At 34.1% G+C, this 22,505-nt stretch overlaps 2 protein-coding genes across 3 annotated transcripts in view; one reads left to right on the top strand and one right to left on the bottom strand.

The window, feature by feature from the left end:
- Window positions 1-22,505, top strand: part of LOC140452516 (zinc finger MYM-type protein 3-like) — a 76,360-nt gene that overhangs the window by 39,699 nt on the left and 14,156 nt on the right. Inside the window, exons 6-8 of one of the 2 annotated variants that reach the window (XM_072546830.1) lie at window positions 1,198-1,715; window positions 15,705-15,975; window positions 18,975-19,222. In XM_072546830.1, the coding sequence (XP_072402931.1) occupies window positions 1,198-1,715; window positions 15,705-15,975; window positions 18,975-19,222 (1,037 nt within the window). Of the gene's footprint in view, window positions 1-1,197; window positions 1,716-15,704; window positions 15,976-18,965; window positions 19,223-22,505 lie in introns of both variants that reach the window. The other variant, XM_072546829.1, reaches the window with a different exon arrangement.
- Window positions 10,728-12,287, bottom strand: LOC140452517 (uncharacterized). The gene is made up of 2 exons (XM_072546831.1): window positions 12,054-12,287; window positions 10,728-11,864 (listed from the first exon to the last, which is right to left on the bottom strand). Exons 1-2 carry the CDS (start codon window positions 12,227-12,229, stop codon window positions 11,270-11,272), a joined length of 771 nt encoding a protein of 256 aa, XP_072402932.1. The 5' UTR covers window positions 12,230-12,287; the 3' UTR covers window positions 10,728-11,269.

The following is a 22,505-nucleotide window of genomic DNA, read 5'->3' as shown; positions in this document are numbered from 1 at the left end:
TTTTTGTATCTTATATAGGAGATTCCGCTAATAATTTTCCCGCAAGGTTCCTATTGCTCTGTGTTCACATTTTTGTAAATGAAATAATAAATCTCTGCTGGTAAATGAATTATTAAAAAATACCCAGTGGCTTGCAGGTTCAGAAATGCAATCTGACACATCAAGTACTACTCTTGATCCTAAGGTCATATATTCGCTATCAATTGTAACCATTGTTAAGCCATTATAAAAGTTAACTACTTTCACAAAAATCCCAAAATTTGAATCCGAATCGAATAAGCTTTCCGCGTATAAATTACTTCAATGAGTAATATCCATATTATTTCACAATCATTTCATTTACTTTATTTTTATATTTAATATCCAAAATAATATAAGTTTTTATGCAAATCGCAAAATCGTTTATATTTCCTAGATTTATTCATGAATATAATTTATAATAAACATTAATCAACGAGAATAATCCAGTAAACGATAAAAAAGGGCCGATATGAAACTTTTAAACGAAGCAAATGTATCCGATGTTTATAATTTTTTTATTGAAGTGTATTGGAAATATAATACAACAAAAATTATAATTCAGTTTACTACAGCCAAAAATATCTGGAAATTTTTTATTTAAATTCAAACCCATTTTAAGGGTTAAAAAAAAATAAAATTTTCAGTGATCTATAAATAGGACTCTGGCCTATAATGGGTTAATGAAGACAAATGTGTAGCAAATCCATCAGCAGAATGTAGTAGGCTCTAGGTTGCTAATACTAAAAGAAGAAATCAGCAACATAAATATACTAGGATTTATGGATTTATAGAAGGTCAGAGATACATCATATATACATATACAATACACAATTATCTACACAACACATAAACTCGCAACAAATCAGAATTTAATATCGTCCCCAGATAAAACAACTCAAACCATAGCATATCTGCCTGCAAGATCGAGGCTGAGAGAGTTGCCCGACAATTAATTCAACCGCCAACAATTCACAAACATTTAAAACGATTTCCAGGGTGGAAGTCGAAACGTCAAAAACAAATAAAACACCAATTTTCATTACAACCAATTGTGAGTTAATCACATGTAAACATAATATTTGTTACTTTATTGTTACATATTTCAATTAATTAAGGTCATAAAATTAAATTTTCATTTATTTCATATTTACACTGATTCCAAATATGAATTTTTAGATGTAGCTGTATCGGACGTGCCTATGATGCCAATAATTTCCAGTGTTCAGAGTCTTGCCAACACCAATGGTACTTTTCTACCTCCACCACCAGTGCCTCCTAAAGGTACTCGATTTACGCGTTCAAAGAGTTCTTCAGGAGCAAGCCTTTTGGCTTCTACCCCTAGAGTAATCAGCTCATTATCAGAAATACCATTCCAAGTTCAAATCAAACATCATTTTATTTTAAAACAGGCGCCAGTGCCTGAACAAAGAACAGTTGCAACTATGTGTTCTACTAAAAAAATGAATAAAGGCATACTTGCGACACCTACTATGGTAGATCAGGCAGTTCAGACTGACGAGAGAGAAGCAACAAAGATTTTGATACCTGTACCAATTCCAATTTATGTCCCCACACCGATGCACATGTACAGTACACCAACTCCTGTTCCGGTTCCTATTCCAATACCAATACCTGTTCCAATATTTATACCTACAACAAGAAATTCAGCTGCTGGAATTATGAAAGAAATTAAGGTAAAGTCGTAATTTTTTTCTATTTATTTCTTTTTTTTTTGTATTGTTTTTTTCCCTGGCAGCCTTCTACTCTACGCCCGGTATTACTGTGGCCAATTGGTTTATTGTACATATTCCATTAACTATTATACATGCCCACGAAACTTCCGCATATCTGTTATCTAAGCTCTCCGCCTACACCTGATAAACCATTATATATCCCCGTGTAGTGAGGTATTCAGATATTGATATAATTAATTAATTTATAAAAAGGAATACTTTTTATAAATTACGTAAATTGTTTACCCACTTAAATTAGAAACTAGAGTAGTCAGTATAAGACGCAGTCAGAATTAGAGTACTACATCTACAACTTCGACTTAAATCTAACAAACTTCGTAAGAATAAAAATAGGAATCTTAGGCCAAGTAAATACTGTAGCGAGATTAAATAAGACGAGCGGTTCGAATTTATATAAATATATTTATTTATAAGTTTACAGTTCGGTACTCTCTTATTAACTAAACTCTACCCCTAACATCGTTACATATATAGACCAAAAGTATTATGTTCCAGAATATTCTGGAGTAGTCCCACCTCTAATTCGCCTACGTGACGTGTTGTTTCACCTCGCACTCGATACATCGCGAATGTTCTTGATGCCTCTTTAGAGATGCAACCGTTAAATGGGCCATGCCGAAAGCATGTTCGTAACACTGCTCCCCTCTTAAATCTGATCAGCAACTCTATATGTAGGCCCAGGATGGCGGAATCTACAGAGCTCTCCAGCTCTGCATGAACCCCTCAAGAAGAAATAACAGTCTACAGACTTTGAAGGACACGATCTCTTCGGGTTAATACAACACACAGTAATTCGTACGCCGGTTTCTCGGAAGATCACTTCAAGCATGCTTCTGACAATCTTCCAATCCAGATTTTCTAGTGCATGGCCTATCTTGGCTAAGGCCAAATTCTTGATGTCATAATACGCAGCTTGCTTGCAGTACCTCGTAGACGCAGTACTTCTGACACTTTACTTTTAGGTACAATCAACTGAAGCTTAGATTCTGTACGACTTCCTGGTCACCATATACAGCAAAGATCGAGGACCATCTTCTAATCTCAGTACTCTTCCAACTTTAGGCTGCTGGTTTTTTAACTCATCCAAACGACTGAACTTCCTATAGAATACAGATGAGATTCCTTTAGTCATCTCAAGATCTTAAGCAACACAGTGGGCTAGAGAGACGTTATGCGGAACACTAAAAAGATCCTGCTGAACTTCCGTCGTCACGCCGAATCTAGCACTCTTTCTGTCTGCGTAATTTGACATAAATTCATTAAAGCTTAGTCGCCGGTCATCTTTGATCTCATGTTGAAGTGTTCGGGCTTCTTCTGTTTCATTTGAGCCAGCATAAGGTGCAAGACGATTTATGTGAACTACTTTTGGTTTACCTTTCGGCAACTTCTTAATTCGGTATATTACATCATTTATTCTCTTTTTAATTTCATACGGACCCTCCCATTGTCTTTGCAGTTTAGGAGACAGGCCACGACGACGTTGTGGATTATAAAGCCAAACAAGATCACCTACTTCATAGCTTTCATTCTTGCATCGAGAATCGTATTGATCTTTCATTCTGTCACTGGCTAACTGGATGTCGGGCAAGTTTATGAATGTTGTTCATTCTTAACTTCAGGCGTTCGACATAATCTTCGCTTGCAACATGTTCTTCGGAAGGTATGCAGCCAAACTCTAGGTATCGCATAGGCCTCAGTCCATTTTGTAAAATAATTCATGGCTAGGTACCATTTCGTAAAATAATCCATGGCTACCAGGATATATTTATTTCCATCATTTGTCTCTGGAAGTGGACCTGCAATGTCGATTGCTACTCTTTCCATAGGACTGCCAACATTGTACTGTCTCATGGGTGCCCTCTTTTTACCAACTGGACCATTACTGGTTGCACACAGTTCACATTTCCGGCACCATCTTCTTACATCATCTTTACAGTTCACCCAATAGAACCGTTCTCGAACCATTTGCATAGTCTTCGTGATACCAAAGTGTCCACCTGATGCACCGTCATGCAACTGACGCAGTACTTCTGACACTTTACTTTTAGGTACAATCAACTGAAGCTTAGATTCTGTACCATCATCGTTCTCAAAGGTTCTATACAGAAGATCATCTTTTAGCACTAGGCAATTCCATTGGCTCCAGTAACACTTGACTTCGGGACTACATGCACTAATGTCTTGCCAAGAAGGTCTTTCACTTCGACGCATCCAATCCAATACTCTTTTTATACATGGATCATCTGCGTGAGCATCTTGTAGCTGTTGAGGTTGCCATTGATCATTAATGACGGTGGTTCGTCTCACGGGGCAAAGTCGTTCTTCTAATTTAAGACAGTGATTACAATTTTCACTGCACGGCCGTCTCGAAAGCGCATCAGCATTTAAATGAACTCTTCCAGCCCTTTGTTTGATTTGTTCCAGCTTTCTGACTGCGTCGCCATCATGCGAACATCTGGTTTCGTGTCTCTTCGGCATCATGTTACGAACTACTTTCCGTACGATTTCCTCTAGACGTTTATTGGTTTGTTCTTCACTCTCTTCAGAGGTTCGTACTCGATAGCTCGAAACCGATAGCTTGACTAGCTGTTTCATGTTCCAAAGCAATAGCGAGCGCTTCATCTACAAATTTCGGTCTTGCTAGTCGTAAAGCTTTCTGTAGTTCACTGTCTTTCAACCCATTGACGAAGGCATCTACAGCAATTTCTTCCAAAATGTTGTCTGGTGCCTCTGGATAGGCCAACAGCGCTATACGAACAACATCTGCTTCAAACTCTTGCAAACTTGCACTTGCTCGTGGAATTCTACTTTTTAGTTGCGCCTTGTAGATTTGTTGTAGATGGGCATCTCCGTAACGTTTGTCTGGTCGAGTGAACAAGGTCTGGTAACATTTTTCTTGACCCTTAGGAATCGATCTTAAGATATCCACAGCATCACCTCGTAAAGCAGCAGTCAAGGAAACAGCTTTTTCCTGTTCTGTCCAATGATTGGCTGTCACAATAGCTTCAAATTGTCTAAGGTATATGGACCAAGAAGACTTTGGCAATTTGAATCTCATATTATGTGTCGTTTTGTCTCTAGGTGATTCTTCTTTCACTACCGGATCTAAGGCTGTTGTATTAACTGATGGTAGCACTTTTGTGTTAGTTATCATGGTCTCTAATTGTTTGATCTTCTACTTTATCGAATGTTCTTGAGACTTCTTCAAATTTCTCATTGTTTTGATTACATACTTCGTCGAATCTTTTAGACATATTTTCGAATTTCTCGTCGTTTTGTCTAGCTGTTTCTTTAATAATTTGAGACGTTTCATCGAATCTTTCTTCAATTTTTTTAGAAGTTTCTTCAATAATCATTTGCGACACATTTTTGATTTTCGTTAAAACTGCTTCTTCTGCTGACTGGAACTGGAATGTCTCTGGGTCTTCTCCATTCTTGTTGAGAACAGTCTTCAGTCGTTCTTGGAGTATCTTCTTGGACCCACTGCAGTCTTCATCGCGTTCTTCTAGTTGCTCACGCAACTGTTTTACTGAAAGTTCTACTAGCAGCATCTTTGGTCAGGCACACACGTACTTTTTAAATCTTCTTTCATACAAAGATCACTACCGAACTACGCGGATGTTCCCGATGAATAATACTTTTTTTTAAGTTCAAAAGTCTTTTTCAAAAGTCACTGCTCAATTTATTTTCAAATCTCACACCGGACACCAACTGTAGCGAGATTAAATAAAACGAGCGGTTCGAATTTATATATAAATATATTTATTTATAAGTTTACAGTTCGGTACTCTCTTATCAACTAAACTCTACCCCTAACGTCGTTACATATATATACCAAAAGTATTATGTTCGAGAATATTCTGGAGTAGTCGCACCTCTAATTCGCCTACGTCACGTGTTGTTCTACCTCGCACTCGATACATCGCAAATGTTCTTGATGTCTCTTTAGAGATGCAACTGTTAAATGGGCCATGCCGAAAGCATGTTCGTAACAATACATTTATTATAGACACAGGAGCGGATATTTCTATACTTAAATGCTCACAATACTTTATGCGGGATATAAGACCTAATACAAAAACAAGAATAAAAGAAGAATTACAAACAAAATCGAGTCAACACTAGATGTAAGTGGCAATCTTTTTGTACATACCTTCCAAATAGTAGAAAACAACTTTATTTACTATTTCAACGGATGGCATACTCGGAAGAGACTTTATAACCAGCTATCAATGCATATTAGATTACGCGAATTCAAAAATGCACATCAAGGATGACAAAAACTGTTAAATTAGTACCAATATTTTAGATAATGTATATGACAACACGATAATAATGCCACCTAGATGTGAAGTCTACAGAGTAGTTCAATATTTTAAAACGCTGAAGATTGATAGGGTAGTAGAACAACAAGAAATACTATCTGTAATATTCATAAAGAGGGCGATAATATTGAGAAATAACCCGTAAATCAAAATTTTAAACACTTCTCGTAAAACGGTTACGGTAGAGACAAGTAGAATCAAAACAGTAGATATGAAATTGTTCAACGTATACAAATCAACTATCAATCAACAAATACTAATCAACTACAGTAAAGACAGGAAGAAAGAAGTAAGGGAATCACTAAGGCTAGACATCCCAGGATCACACATCGTTTTCATGATGGCGTCCGATAGTCAAGTCACAGTTTTAACGGCGGAACTAAATAAGCTAAAAAAGCATAATAGTGAATTTAAAGTTAGCACTGTCCGGTTCTAATCCTCATTAGCATTCAATGCCGAATATAACCTAGACGTTATTGTGTGTGATCAGTGTATAAAGACTAACAAGGAACTAACTCAAATAAAAAGTGAACTTGCAGCAGTAAGTAAACTATCATTACATCTAGAAAAACGTACGGAGGAGCAACAAGATTTAATTTATTAAAAGATAAATATAATAAAAATTCAGCCATACCCATACCAGCGTCATCTATCGAAAAAACTGCAAATAAAGCAGGCCCGAGGAACTTAGGTTATACCAGTCAAGAACCCATTAAAATGTCATTAAACAAAAACACAAGTCTACCTCATTCATACATGAGTGATAAACAAAAAGAAAATAAAAACAATCTAAAAACAGGACACTTATCTTGGAATACCCAATCGAAAAAATAAACACAAGCCGATTATTGGAAGCAACGAATCTTCTACTGTAAACACCATTCCTAGACAAGGTCATGTACATGAGTCCCGCATAGATGTTGATATGAAAGCCGATGATCCAAAATTTTTGGGTGAGACTGTACCCGATATTACTTTTAACTGCGTGAAATGGCATAAAACTGACAACTACTCCACAAATAAGGTGGATAATAGGTTTTCCCTTTCGATAAAATTGACGAAGTCTACAGTCCTAATATTTGGCCCAAAGGAGCTGCCATTAGGAGGTTTAAATTCAACAGAAATTTTCAGCACATAAAGAAGACGGAGGAAGAATCTTTTACAAACGTTTGTCAAAATAAACTAAGTCGACTAGGTACGGTAAGCATGTTTCATGTTAATTTGCAGTGCATCAAAATTTATATGACGTCATATGTTTTTCGGAGCACTGGCAAAGTGGAAAAAATTTAAAATTAATTAGCATCTCCGGCTTTTTATTAGCTGATTTCTTTTGTAAGGTAAAAAAGAAACAAGGCGGAGTTGCAATTTATGTAAAAGAAAATCTTATGTATTCTTCTCTTAATCTAAATGAATATAATGTAGAGTAAAGTTCTGAGCTTTGTGCAATTTATGTCCCTTCAATAAAAACCAATATTTTAACTATATACAGATCGGGTAAGAGTGACTTTGACTTGTTTTTGTTGAATTTTGAGAATGTCATAACGTCCTTACTTAGTAAAGAAGACAAACTGATCATACTAGGTAATTTTAATATAAATTTTAAAATTGAATGTGACCCTTTTTTTTTGTTATTCAAAATCTATTAACATATTTTGGTCTAAAAGTAACTATAAGCGGTTATACTAAAATCTTACAAATTTGAACTTTGTTTTTCTGACCATCGAGCTCAATTTTTATTTATTGACTCTGAGCATGTTGTTGACACTAATCACAAATTTCAACGGTTTATTACTTCTTCTGGTTTACAGAATCTTAAACGTGCGCTAGATAGTACAAATATGGACTTTTTCTATGATATTAATAAAGATCCTGATTTTTTCACAGTTTTTCTTACTGAAACTTATAACAATATAATATTAACGCATTTTCCACTAAAAAGGTAAGACAAACTGCTGAAAAAACTTCGTGCAGTGGTTTAATAATGAATTAAGGTCTTACAGATCTAATCTTTCTCTTATTAAACACATTGCAGATGCCACTAAGGATCCCGATTTGTTCAAAGTCTATAAACAACAAAAATTTGAATATAATCAGCAATTACAAATTGCTAAAAAGTCAACTTCCTGTAATTTTATTACTAATTCCAGTTCGGTACAACCTGATCTACCTCCACACGAAATAAATCAATTTTTTAATACAATTGCAGGGAATATAATTATATCTCTTCCCACTATTAATGTCGATGTCCTCTTCAATTATAGAAATTATCCTTCTCCGAGCAAGTCCTTTTTTTTCGTCCCGTTGTGGAAGAAGAGGTCTCTCAAATAATAAAGTCTCTTAGTAGTTCTAATTGTAGTAACGTTCACGAAATTAGTAGCAAAATTTTAAAAGAAACTTACCACCTAGTTTTAACACATTTCACTCATCTTATTAATTTAATTCTATTAACTGTATTTCCAGAAGTAATACAATACTCAAAAGTACTACCAATCTACAAAAAAAGGTGATTCATCAAGAACTGTCAATTACAGATCCATAAGCATTGTTTCTAATTTTTGGAAAGTGATTGAAAAGGTTATGAAACAACAATTTTATTCCTATTTTAAGTCAAATAATTATTTTAGCAACTCACAATAGGGATTCTACTACGAACGCGGTATTTAATGTTGTGAGCGAGGGGATTGAGGGGCTTGACCGCGTCAATCGCATAGCAATTTCTCTTTGCGACTTGTCGGAGGCTTTTGATTGCGTTTTTGATTGCGGAATCAGAGGTATCCCTCTTAAGCTTATAACTTCTTATCTATGTGGCAGACAGCAGGCAGTAGTGTCAAAAGGTCATCTTTCCGATTTTCTATCCGTAATACATGGAGTTACACAAGGTTCGGTCTTAGGACCTCTTTTGTTTATTATTTATGTCAACGATTTGCCTAAATTCATATCTCGGTACAAAACGATACAATTTGCAGATGATACGACATACGTTATATCAGGAAAAAATAATGATGATTTAAAAATGTCTTTTGAGGAACTTTCTACTACATCGAGCTCATGGTTTCCTGTAAACAAACAAAAACTTAACTCTGATAAGGCTTAATTTGGTTATATTTGCAAGTAATTTACACAATGATCCAGATAACAAAGAGACTGTTAAACTATTGAGAATAGCCATAGATAGTCGACTCAACTGGTCGGCTCATATCTCACAACTTAAGAAAGAGCTATCAAGTTTATTATTTGTTATTCGCCAACTACCAAGGGTTGTCAACTTTGAAACATTAAAAATTACATATTTTTCTTTATTCCACTCTCGCCTAAACTATGGTGTAATGATATGGGGCAATTCAACAAATGCATTTCAAATTTTTAGAATGTAAAAAAATCTGTTAGGAAGCCATTTAATAAAGCAGTATGATGTCCATGTTCACAATACGCGAAACTGTCACTCCCTACGAACAAATCGCTGTAGATTAAGTCTTTCAGAAAAAAATTGTCGTAATTATAACTATTACAATATTTTACCAAAAAGTATAAAACAGCTAAACTGTAGTAGTTTCGATAAATATTTTAAAAATATCTTCTAAAACATTGTTTTTACTGCTCAGAAGAATATATGAATCATTGTAGAACATCCATTGAACTGCTTACCATAACATTGCCATAAATTTTTTTCTGTTTAATATGTGTTCTCGTTTGTATGTATTAAAGTTACGTTTTATATACCTTTTTATATACTATGTATTATTTTTTGACTTGCTACAAACAATATTTGAATCGCAAACTGCAGAAAGGCAACAAGTCCAAGTTTCCCAATTTTTCAGGAGAGATAAAAAACTTGGTAAACTCAAACACACTACTGGTATTAATTTTTTTGCATTTAAGGATTATGTGATTGGGCATTCTGGACTACTACAGACTTATAAAATATTTAAATATTTTAAGAGGAGAGGGTAGAGAATTTTTTTGTGTTAAGGACATGTTCCCTTTTTGCCGTAATCAAGAAACTTTAAGAAGTTCTAAGGAAAACAATCAATATATAAACAGAATATTTTATGAGAACTAATTTTAATGAAATAAAACAATGTCCTATACATGAAATAAAGCAATTAAATCATAAATTAAAACTTTGAAGTAAATTTCAGTTCAAGTTTTTAGTTTTCTTCTGTTAATGCCGGTGTAATTGGCCATGACAAAATCGGATTCCAAAAATTAATTTTTTCTTCCGGGATGTATACCAATGTTTTCTTCAGGTCTTCCATTTTCTTGTTGTTAATTGGAAGTACAATTGAATATGCTCTTCTATTGCTATTGAAGAATATGCATCTTACATTGAACCGTGTTAGGATTCTTTGATGAAAAAGTCATTTCTCTGTATTGTGATATGGCAAAAGCCCTTTTTTGGTTTCTTGGGACATTTTTGCCATACGAATCATCACTTAGGCAGGTTTTTTTATAAAACTGGGGCCACCATGACCTAAAGTCAATGAAATCATCAGCAGTCATTTTAATAACAGAAAATTTGCCGTCAATTTTGGATGATTTCATTATAAGCTCTACAACCTCATTAATAGTATAATATCGTTCTTCTTGCTTTAATTTTCTTCTGATGATGCCAAAATCTCTCATTTGGCATAAAAGAGTGGCCCCTAACAGGAAAGGTTAGTTTGACTTCATTAAACTTTTTTATCTCACACAAGTACATCATCATGCGAATCACAGTATTATTTTTATTTTGCCCTGCGCAGTTGTCCCCAAACAGATAAAGGTTTTTTACACCACTGCCAATTTTGTTTTTTATGTACCAATCTAACATAGTACAAACTTCGTTTGAGCCTTTACCCCCTTCACCTTCATGATAGATAAAAATTGTACATTCCCGTGTCGCGAGATTATCCACACCAAAAACGTTTACAGTGAGCTGTCTAAGGTAATAGGTATCTTGCACAGGAATACAAGGTAGAGATACGTTGGCCATAAAATCTATGCAGATACCAACATTTTTTTCAGGCATACTGACACACTGCGTGGTCACTTCTTTCAGTGATGCATAGAACTTTTTAGATTTACGTTTATGTACTGTTAGCTCGGCGACAGCTACTCGCTTTGCATTCTCATTCAAAACAGGACTTTTTATTTTTAAATTTAGTTCCTCACACATGCATCTTTAACTGGTTATGCAAAGCCAATAGAAGGGTAGTTTTCCTTGAAATATGTCGAAAAAAACTTGTAGGAGAGCCTTTTCTCAGTTCCTAATGTTGAAATAAGGAAACTATGTTCTTTTTTAATGAACATGTCGTACATGATTTTTAAATTCATATTAGCTGAAAAATACTTTCTTTCTTTTCCTGTATAGTGATGTACTTTGGTGGGGAATGATTCTACATGGGCCCTTAATTTAGATAGTACGGACCCAGGTATTGCATTTCCTGAAACGTTTTTTCCTCTGTTGTCAGTTGCTGTTTCATTTAGTTGCAATAGATGGGACAAACGGTAACACTGCTTTGCAGTGTATCCATAGGTTTTCATAAATCCATTTTTACATACTTTTGTACGTTTTCCATTGTGTACTACATAATAAATCACACTGAAAGCCTTGGGTTTCGCGGTTGACGAACTAGACCTGGGTCTTTCCCTTGCAATCTGACTAACTTCCATAACAGATTGGATGTAAATGTCCTGTTCCGTTTTGGTTGTCATGTTATGTAGTTTGGCGAATATTTCAATCATATCTTTTTCAGTGAAAACTCCAAGGCAATTGGATTTGCAACTGAAACAACAAAAGACTTTATTGTAACAGTAATTTAGAGAAAAAGATATTGGAGATAAGTAAATGACTTTGAGGTTAGGTTTTAGTAGCCTAATATTACTTCGAAATATACACAAGATTAAAGTATCAGTAAAATCGTATTTAAACCAAAATGTACAAATTAACAACAATGAATAAAACAATATTTACCTGCAAAAATTTGAGCCTGGTTTTTTAGCTGGTACAGTTTTGCCAACCCAGTTTACATGTTCTTGTCCAGCTACTTTAGACTTCTTTATTATATTCCTTTTATATTTGTCATCATTCGTAACACCTTTTCTTTTCTTGTTTATTCCCATTCCCCATTCCTCATCTGAACCACTCATTTTAATCTAATTATTAACCACAGTGAAGACGACAACAATCATCAATAAATACAGCACAATATTGTCTGACTCAACTCAGCTGTGAGGATAGTTCGAATATTTGCCACGCAGCTCTAGCGCCGCAACTGTTTACCGCAGAAAGAAAACGTGTCCTGGACTAGTTTCTTTTCTGCAGTAAATAGAATATTGAAAGCGTTGCCATGCCAATACTAATATGCGGACGTGTTTCCTTTTTGTAGTAAACGTTGCGTTTTGCTACTGGAAACAATTTTAATAAAATACACAAAATTCGTACATATTGGACTTGTTGCCTTTCTGCAGTTTGCGATTCATTTGTATCTGTTATGTAGTTAAATACTCTACACACGAGATAAATTAGTATCGTTATGCGAAGACTTTGCAGATATATTTGCATTAAGACATTTCATACTGACATGCAACAACTTTTATGTACAAAAACTGAGATTAACGGAGCACACACTAGTTAACGTAAATTATAGGACACCGCGAGCACAAACAAGAATTAAACAGACAAGTACAACAATTAAGAGAACAAGGAATCGTCGAGCTATCGACATCTGAATACAACAGCCCGGTTGTACTAGTGCCAAAAAAGGCTATAGACGGAAATAAAGCATGGAGGTTATGTATAGATTTCAGACAACTGAACAAGAAACTAGTCAAAGATTAATTCCCGTTACCAAGAATAGACTCAATATTAGAACTACTTGGGAGCGCAAAAAGGTTCTCAGTAATAGACTTAATGTCAGGATTTCACCAGATATCATTAGAACAATCATCAAGGAAATACACATCCTTTAGCACGAAAAAAGGAGCATTTCAATTCACCAGGTTACCTTTTGGACTAAATCCCAAAGAGCTTTTCAAGAATGATGTCAATAGCATTCTCAGGCTTAACACCGGAAAAAGCATTTCTGTACATGGATAACATAGTGGTGATAGGAATATTAGAAAAATGTCACTTAGACAACTTAAAAAAGACATTTGAGATATATCGGAAATGTAACTTGGAAGCTGAACCCAGCAAAATTCCAATTTTTCAGAAGAGAGGTCACATATTTGGGACACGACCTTTTCTTAGGAAGGAGTATCACGCGATAAAGCAAAATAGTCAAAGGACAGCGGACGAAGCTAAAAGGTTCTTAGTATTTTGTAACTATTGGACGTTTTATTTCAAATTTTTGTAGAAATATGCATACCTTTAAATATGTTGTCGAAAAAAGGAGTAGAATTTTTTGGCCGCAAGATTGTGAAGAATCATTTAAAAACTTAAATCATCTTTGACCAAACCACCAATTCTCAAATACCCAGACTTCAGTAAACAATTTATTATAACAACAGACGCATCAAATGCGAGCTGCTCAGCAATTTTAAGTCAGAATTATGACGAAACAGATTTACCAATAGCTTACGCATTGCGCGGCTTCAACAAAGGAGAACTTAACAAACCTATAATAATTAAGGAATTGCTCGCAATTGATTGAGGAATAAATCATTTTAAATGCTATTTATATGGTGCATCAACATTTTTGGTAAAAACGGATCATAAACCGTTAACACATCTATTTTCATTGACAGAACCTACCTCGAAACTCACGAGAATCAGACTAGATTTATAAGAATACGACTTCTAGATAGAGTATATAACAGGGAAAAATAAATACGCAGACAGTCTTTCGAGAATATCAATGAACCAACTGAAAGACATATACATATTCTAAAGTACCAGAAACAATAGAGGATGAAAAAGAAAAACTCAGGATAATAGAAGAATACCATAATCACGCGATGTTTGGAGATCACGTGGAAAATAATAGACTTGTAAAGAAACTAAAAGCGAGATTTAAATGGAAAAATACAAATATATTAAACATTGTCATAAATATCAATAACAAACCAAAAATACAATTTTTTAATGGCATGCCACCCCCCAGTCAATAGGGAGTTGTGAAAAACTACATAGGGCATTAAATGAATACGTAACATCATTCATATACGAAAGCAAGGAAAATTGGGAAGAATATTGCAGAATATTCACATATTTTTACAACACCACCTCTAACTCACATCATGGCGTAAAGTAAATTTGCCAGAAGATCTCACACAAGAAATTCAACCATGCTATAATGCTGATTCCTACTATAACGAGCTCCGATATAAATTACAATTTGCTCACAAAAGAACAAAAACATTTCTATTAAAGCACAAGGGAAGACAATTCGTAAGCAAGCTAATAGCGACACCTCAACATTTTAAAATACGAGACCTAGTTCTACTCAAAAGAGAAAAAATAATAAGTTTGATAGTCTTTATGTAGGTCTTTTCATAATAACAGAAGTAAATAATGTTAACTGTAAAATTAAGTTAGATACAGGCAAGGTTACGGAGGGTGCATAAAAACAGGTTATACGCTTACAGTCGGTAGACATACGTGAACGCGGTGATAGTAAAAGACAATTAGTGATTTGATGAAGTGATAGAACAAATGAATAATCTCGGCGTACATAAACTAGACTATAATTTAGACGTAAAAGACGAAGTGATAACTATTTTTATTACCTCTCGTAATTAGAAAGACAACGTGTATGTTTATTATAAGTAACATCGATAAATAGTACTTATTTGAGGTCAAAAAATGTCTCTTCTTCCGAAGGGAAAGAGAGAAAGGCTTTGGGATTTTTTAATTATATCAATATCTTAATATCTCAATACACCAATATATTCAGGCTCTTGTGTCAAGGTGACACTGAACTTTCGCATAGCAACGGTAAGTTCTGCCATAGCTATTTTCATAATGGTCTCTTCTCTGCTCGTTCCTTATATATTTTTATTTGTAGATTTATAACAGTAACTCTTATGTTATTTGTAACAAACTGCTGCCAGGCACGGCGGCAGTGCGCCCATACAGTGTTCTTTAGCTTTCTGGAGCATCGATTGGATAACATATTTTTTTCTTGTACCATGCACTCCCTGGGCACGATGGGATTACACTTCGGGATTGGGGAGCGCAGTAGTACCAGTACAAATCTCACCGCGTAGTTTTTGTTTATGCGTGAGTTGTGTATGTCATGTTCAATCAATAAATATGTTCAATCAATGTCATGTGTAGCGAATCAATTTTTTTATCTATTTTCTAATTCTTTTAAAGTCATTTACTAACTGGTATTGGTCATTTAGTATCATCTGGATAAATCTTAATGTATAGATTTATTATGTATGTATGTTATTACTTCTGATATTTTCTGCTTTTTTTTTGTTTTATGGTCCAACTTTTTTGTAATATGTGCTATTTTTCGATTCGTTTTGAATAATTAGAATCTAAGTATTTTCTCAATATATTATATTTTTAATATATGTATATCTCAGAATGTATGATCTCAAATTTATCCTTAGTATGATAATATTGTATTAGTCAGTTTGATAATGCTGTAAATGTAACAAATGATTCTTGTAGAAAATTCAAGTCAAGATACCAACAGATCCGTATGAAGCTGAGCTTCTGATGATGGCAGAAATGGTAGCTGAAGAAAAGAAGGATGACATTACCGATTCAGAAAGCGATGTTGACGACACAGGTGGTCCAGAAGATAGTTACAGCCCCGAACCTGTTGATGCTAGCAACACTTTTGGTGACGACATGTTGCAGATGGCATTAAAAATGGCTACCGAACTAGATGAACCTGCAGTTGACCTGGAAGGGGCACTGACAGCAAATACTATAACAGGTGAGTGTTCGTTTGGCGTTTCTATTGAGATTTACCCATGTTTAAAGTAGTTCTAACTATACTGTTATTTAAAAAATCTGAGATTGGGCCCAAAATGGCATCTGTTGGCCGTCGAAATTCTGCGGTATCCCAGGTATACAAATTCGTTCACTGCTTCGATGACGTCGTTTTCTATAACGAGTGGTCGTAGGATTTGTGGTTGCGTGCTTATTTTCATATACTTCGTTTTGTTGGTGTTTATTATTAAACCCATTTTTGTAGCTGATTATCGTACAGCGTTTTCCATTCTCCCAACAATATTGATATTACCCAGCGTAGGCCAGGATTTGCATTGATTTATTATATATTGAACCAGTGGTTGTGATTTGTGACATAGTATTACTTTTCCCAGAGCCAGATTGAACAGTATACAGTCAGCCCATTATTTGTTTTAAAAGGTTCAGACAGTTCCCCCTGAATTCGTACTCTTCATTCAACTTTTTCAAGAGTTAGTTTTGTTAACTTCACCAACTGATTTGGTATTCCTAGCTTTTTCATTGTTTTAACATTTCTCTTCTATTCACAGAGTTGTAGGCTGCTTTGTAGTCTATAAATATGTGATGAGTATCAATACCATATTCCAGTGTTTTTTCCAAATTTTTTTTCAGGGTTGCGATCTGATAAATTGTAGATTTACCACCTCTGAAACCAGCTTGGTATTTTCCTACGGTGACATAGTACTGTTTAAAATATTTTATACGCTGTATTTAAAAGCGTAATTCCTCTGTGGTTAGAGCATTCAAAGAATATCTCCTTTTTTGTGTATGGTGAAAAGTATTTCAATATTCCAATCATTGGGGAGCGATTTCTGTGTTCATATCTCTATATTATTATTATATTATATACTATATTAGCACAACCCGAATAGCTAGGTAAAAGCAATAAATATACGAGAATTAATCACATGGACCGGTAATTATTAGTAAATCCCGTATTAAAACTGTAAAAGTGATAAATTTCAATACCGTTAAGTAAGTGCGTAGAAGCTTCCGTAGTGGAGAGAGGTGTATTAGTCACTGGGACATACCAATGCCAAATAAGGCGCGTACCACAGTGCTAGTAAATTTGTAGTCGGAAGCGGGTAATGTCTAATACACTATTTTAATTGAACGAGCGGTGTGGCGGTTCGAGTGATCTGTGCATACTTGTCTACAATGAGTGATTTAGACTCCATGAAAGCACGATTTAACGATCAAATTAATACGCTTAAATCTGGAAAAGGAAAAAATCGTCAGCTTCACAAGAGATGAGTATTATGCACTCGTTGTAAATCCTTAAGCCATGCAACTAATTCGAGATGTCAAATCGATCTTATTGACATGCAGTCACAAGCGGATGGTAACTACAAATTTATTTATGGTCTATTAAGACCATCTTAGCAAATTTGTCCACCTCAGAGCATTAAAAACTAAGCGTGCCGAAGAACTTGCGTACTATTTGTTTTATATGTTCACCATATTTGGAGCTCCACACATTTTACACACCCTTAATGTCGAGAATTCGCAAACAAGGTTATTGAAGAAGCCTGCAGTATGTGAGATGAGCGGAAAATTGTTCACGGAAACCCAGACACAGCCAGTTACAAGGTTCAGCAGAGAGAGCGAATCATGATATCGAGAAAATGTTGGCCACATGGCTGGAAACACACGAAATAAGTCAATGGTCGGAAGGAGGCAAGTTTATCCAATTTATGAAAAATAGAACTTACTATTCCCGCATTAATGTTAGTCCATACGAAGCACTATTCGGTTGTAAGGCTAAAGTAGGATTAAAAACATCCTTAGCTGCTGGTACTTTATCCAAAATCAGAAGCGAAGATTTAGAAGCGATATTAGCAGATCAGTCTGATGACGCTGAAGATGGAGCAAAACACCATGGTAATGTGGATGTCAACAGTACAACCAAGGATTCACAGTTAGCGAATATTGAAGATCCAGGTAACACTAACAGCTCAATCGAATATAATGCGTGTGCGGTAGTTGCTGTCACTGAGGAATACTGTGCCAGTATTGGAGTTAAAGAAAATGAAGGAGACTAAGAACATAGCACTGCAATTGACAAAACTTTCAAGATCAAGAGATTTCAGATTTTTTAAAACAGTCACTTGTAAAACAAGCTATCAGAGTGTTAAAGCATTATAATGATGGATTCCCTGTTGCAAAAGTAGGTCAATGTCCCCAGAGTGAGGATTCCGTCACTGCAATTGTAGTGGCCAATGCAATTTAAAACGCTGATAATGTAAAAAATTAAGTGTTCTTTGTAGTCCTAACTGCCACAAGAGCCTTTCCCAGGCTATAACAAGTACTTATAGTCTGGTAACATACAGGTTAATGAACTTTATTACCAACTTTCATAAATAATCAATAGTGAAGTCCAAAATGCGTTTTTATTACAATAATCAGGATTGGTAAGAAAGTATTAATAATAGCCGGTAAATCTAATTAGAAATGCATTATTAATTACGACCAACTGCTACGGTTTCTATTAATATTTACCGGTAGTTATTAATACACCGGACTTATCACATCAACCGTAACATATACACAGAATAGTTCTTACTTCTAATAAAAAATAAAAGAATTGCTAGGGCAACGGACGTCCTAAGATCCGGTACAAAAAAATACGGAGATTTTATTAAAGAATACCTTAAAATAATCTGATAGGGGCTCTTCTACCAATCACTGGAAATAATAGTTGGGCCAGAATACTTAGAAATATAAAGTAGACGATTGATGGATGGAACGCAAGCTCTTCTTACATTTTAATATATTTACTAATTATTTTATGTATTTACTAAATGCACTTAATTTTGGTGGATTCTATATAAAAAAAATATATAATTTCCAATACATTAGTATATACAAAAATAATAATAAAAAGTAGTTACGAAACATTTAAAATGGGTATCTCAATATTCTTGGTATAAAAAACCCTAATCTACTTATCCGTAGCGTCACAAGGTGGTGAACCACATCATCCCCAAGATGAGAATGTAGACGAAACTCAGCCCATGCATCATATGATGGAGAGGAGCCCATCAGCAAGAGGCAGAAAGAGGGGAATGCGACAATCCAGAGGGGGAACTAAGCGTGGTAGGCGAATGTCTCATCATCAAGTTGATATGCCAATGATGCAGCATCACCAAGTACAGCAGCCCCCTCCACCATCAGAACCTGCCGAGAAGCCAGATGCTAACATGTGTTTGAAGGTAAAATTAGCAATGAATTTTATTTTGCACTTTCAATGCCCTTTAAATTATTCTTTATAAATTAAGTAACAGTAACTTCCTTGGTAACTTGAGTTTTCTAATCAGGTGGTTGTTCAACATTTTTTTTGTTTTCTTTAGATTGTTTAAAAGTTTTGAATACCATAGAAAAACTTACCAAACTAAAAATTGCTTTAAATATTTTTATTTCAAAACTTGTTTAAGTAAAAAATCCACGTTCACATTGGAGTAAAACCTTCCAAATATGGTATCTATGAAACATATGAAAATAATATGTAGTCAATTAAAGACAAGTACAATTTTAGGCCTCCAAGCAGAGACAGTAAAGTTGATTATGTATTTAACTCTACAAATTATATATATATACATACATATATATATATATATATATATATATATATATATATATATGTATATATATATATATATATATATATATATATATATATATATATATATATATATATATATATATATATATAATGTTCCATGGTTGTGTGGATGCGTGTGATAAACTTATTTACCACGGAAACAAAAATAAAAAATAATAGAATCGAATAAAACGTAGAAAAATGTGTTAATAATATTTATTTTGTAAAACGTAATTAATTCTCGAAGGGACGGTATTTTTTGTATTTGTATCGCGGACCGATGCAAATGGTGTCTCAATGATTACTGAAAACTCAACACAGAACACGCGTTCTTTGTTTTTAAAAGCCAGGCCATAAACTTTTATTATCGGACTGGTCGTTATATTAATCTCGTTTCCCATAAATGCAACGCACTCAAAATGTATAATTAAAGTGTCGAGCATATCTAATATCTGTAGTAAATAAACATATTGAAAAAACATTTCTATTTCTTATGTATATAAACCATTTGCGAAAATTTAAATTTTAATATGAGATTGTTTTATTTAATTTTTGAATTTTTAATACAAAAATTTAATTCGTAATTAGCTTGTCGCTATATATATATATATATATATATATATATATATATATATATATATATATATATACCTAATCATCTATATAGTTAGTATACCAACAATTTACTAGGGAAACGACACCTCTAGCAGATGTCTCCACCATCTTCAACAATAATAATCTCATAAGACAATTCATCTGTCTTAAGATATTTAGGAGCTATTGGAAGCATCTTAAAAATTTTAAGAGAGGTATAAAATAGCTACAAAAAACTGGTCAAGTTGAAAAAAGAAAACAGACCATATAAACCACTAATAAAAGTACCTACAATAAAATCAGCCAAAAAAGTAATGTAATATATAGTAAATGGTAATAAATTTTATGCAAACGTGTGAAAATCAAAATTTAAAATATTAAAATGTAACCAAAAAGTATCAAAATAGAAAGATTAACAAAAAATAAATAGTATTTATTAATATTTGGGATTTTTGTCACCAAACCAAAAACTCAAAGCACAAACCTACAAATGAGATAAGTTACGTTGGGCGTAAATGTGTAACAATATAACAACCAATGTATAAGACTGGAGTTACTAGTTATAACATTCTGTGCTAATCGTTTAAGGCTTCAACTAGCTCTAGTATCTCAGGTGTAGGTACTTCTTATCTTTAATGTAAATCTGAACAAAGAGAAATGGCAAGAATAAATAAAAATTTCCCAGTCTTCATTTATGTCTATCAGCCCAGTCTCCTGGTCGTAGTATTGCCTTTTGGACTCCATTAAGCCATGTTGTTTTCGGTCTTCCTCGACTTTTTCGCTTAGATGGTTGCCAATCCAAGATTATCTTCGGTAGACAATGGTCTGTCATTGTCTGTACATGCTCGTACCAAATAAGCTTTTGGTTTATTTCTACTATAATGGTGGTTGTTCTGTCCATGATTTGTCTTATTCTTTCATGTGATATTCTTTCATTATTCTCGATATACCTGCTGATCTGCGCCAACAGTCCATTTCCAGAACAAAGAAGTAAATCCTGCCTAAAGCTGTACAAAATGTGAAAATAATACTTATGGCAAAATGTATTGTTGGCTACATGTAGTTGAATGTAGGTGAATGTTGGATGTAAGCTGAGCTAGGTTCAGGTAGGTGTTAAGTTCTCCATAGTAACCATGTTACTGCAGATTAGTCCCTGGGGGTGTACCGTGATTCGGGAAGTCTCACCCCAAAAAGGGAACAAGAAAAATTGTAATCAAACGAAAAAATGAAAACAAAAGACCGTGTGTTAGTGACAGCATAAATTTTGCAACATTTCCTTCCGATGTGGTTTTACAAAATTTTAAAAAGTTTTTTAAAATAAAATACTTTCCAGGTGGCTAGGATTAAATGAATATCATTATTATTAAAATAAATTAGTTAAATTAAATAAAAGATTCTACTTACATATACAATTACTAAGGTTGAAAAGAAATGTGGCTAGAAGTTAGGTTATGTCAAAATATTATAACGAATTACAAAATACAAATAGGTGTATGAACTAAAACCCCACTTGAAACAGACAAATGAGATACATAAAAAACATTGCCCTTTCTATAAATGAAACTGATATGACAGAACGGAAGTCACAATTGCCAACCAATCTCTATGGAGTAGATACGGGGAATATATAAAGAGTAAATGGGAATAGAACTGATATAAATGAAAATTGAGATTAAAGAATAAAGATTAAACAGAATATTTAGTTGATAGAAGAGTTGAGCGCCAGTAAAATAAAACTGAAAGTTAATAAATGAATAAAATCAACAGAAATTGGAATAAAATAATTATTTGAAGTAAAATGTGACGTTTATAGCGTTACAAAATATTTTGATACGTGGTATATAATAATCACAGACTAGTATTAAAGGTTTTTTGAATTCTTTAAACTTGACCAAACAAGTGACAGTTGAAAGAGCGAAAGAAATTTTTTCTAGATATGGTATGTGTCAAAAGCTTCGATCTGATAGTTGCTAACAGTTTCGCAATGAATTTTTAAAATTTTAACAAGAATATGATTTTAAATTACTAACCAGCAGCCCTGTTTTTCCACAATCCAACGAATTTTTTGAGATTAAGTAAAAGTTTTGATAAAAAAATGATGACTTTCAAAAGCTCTTTTAGCTTATAGAACTACCCCCTAGAATGTGGTTTTCACCTGCTGAATCGGTTATATGGTAGAAAGATAAGGTCATTTCTTCCTTTGTCACTAATTGACTTAAATAAACCTATCGATTTGAGTTTCTTGTGGGAAAGGGAGGGTAGGCCTAAGGATAACAGTGCAAGACAGTTTAACAAAAGAT

The sequence above is a fragment of the Diabrotica undecimpunctata genome, chromosome 10 (genome assembly GCF_040954645.1).
Source record: "Diabrotica undecimpunctata isolate CICGRU chromosome 10, icDiaUnde3, whole genome shotgun sequence".
NCBI classification, from domain to species: Eukaryota; Metazoa; Arthropoda; class Insecta; order Coleoptera; family Chrysomelidae; genus Diabrotica; species Diabrotica undecimpunctata.
The sequence above is the reverse complement of the archived record's forward strand: the minus strand, read 5'-3'. Positions and strand labels throughout refer to the sequence as shown.

What these genes read in the sequence shown, in the direction of transcription:
- LOC140452517 (XM_072546831.1), bottom strand. Translation starts at nt 12,229, where the DNA reads ATGAGTGGTTCAGATGAGGAATGGGGAATGGGAATAAACAAGAAAAGA. An exon ending in CCAGGCTCAAATTTTTGCAG is followed by an intron (nt 11,865 to 12,053) that starts GTAAATATTGTT and finishes TTGTTGTTTCAG; the next exon opens with TTGCAAATCCAATTGCCTTG.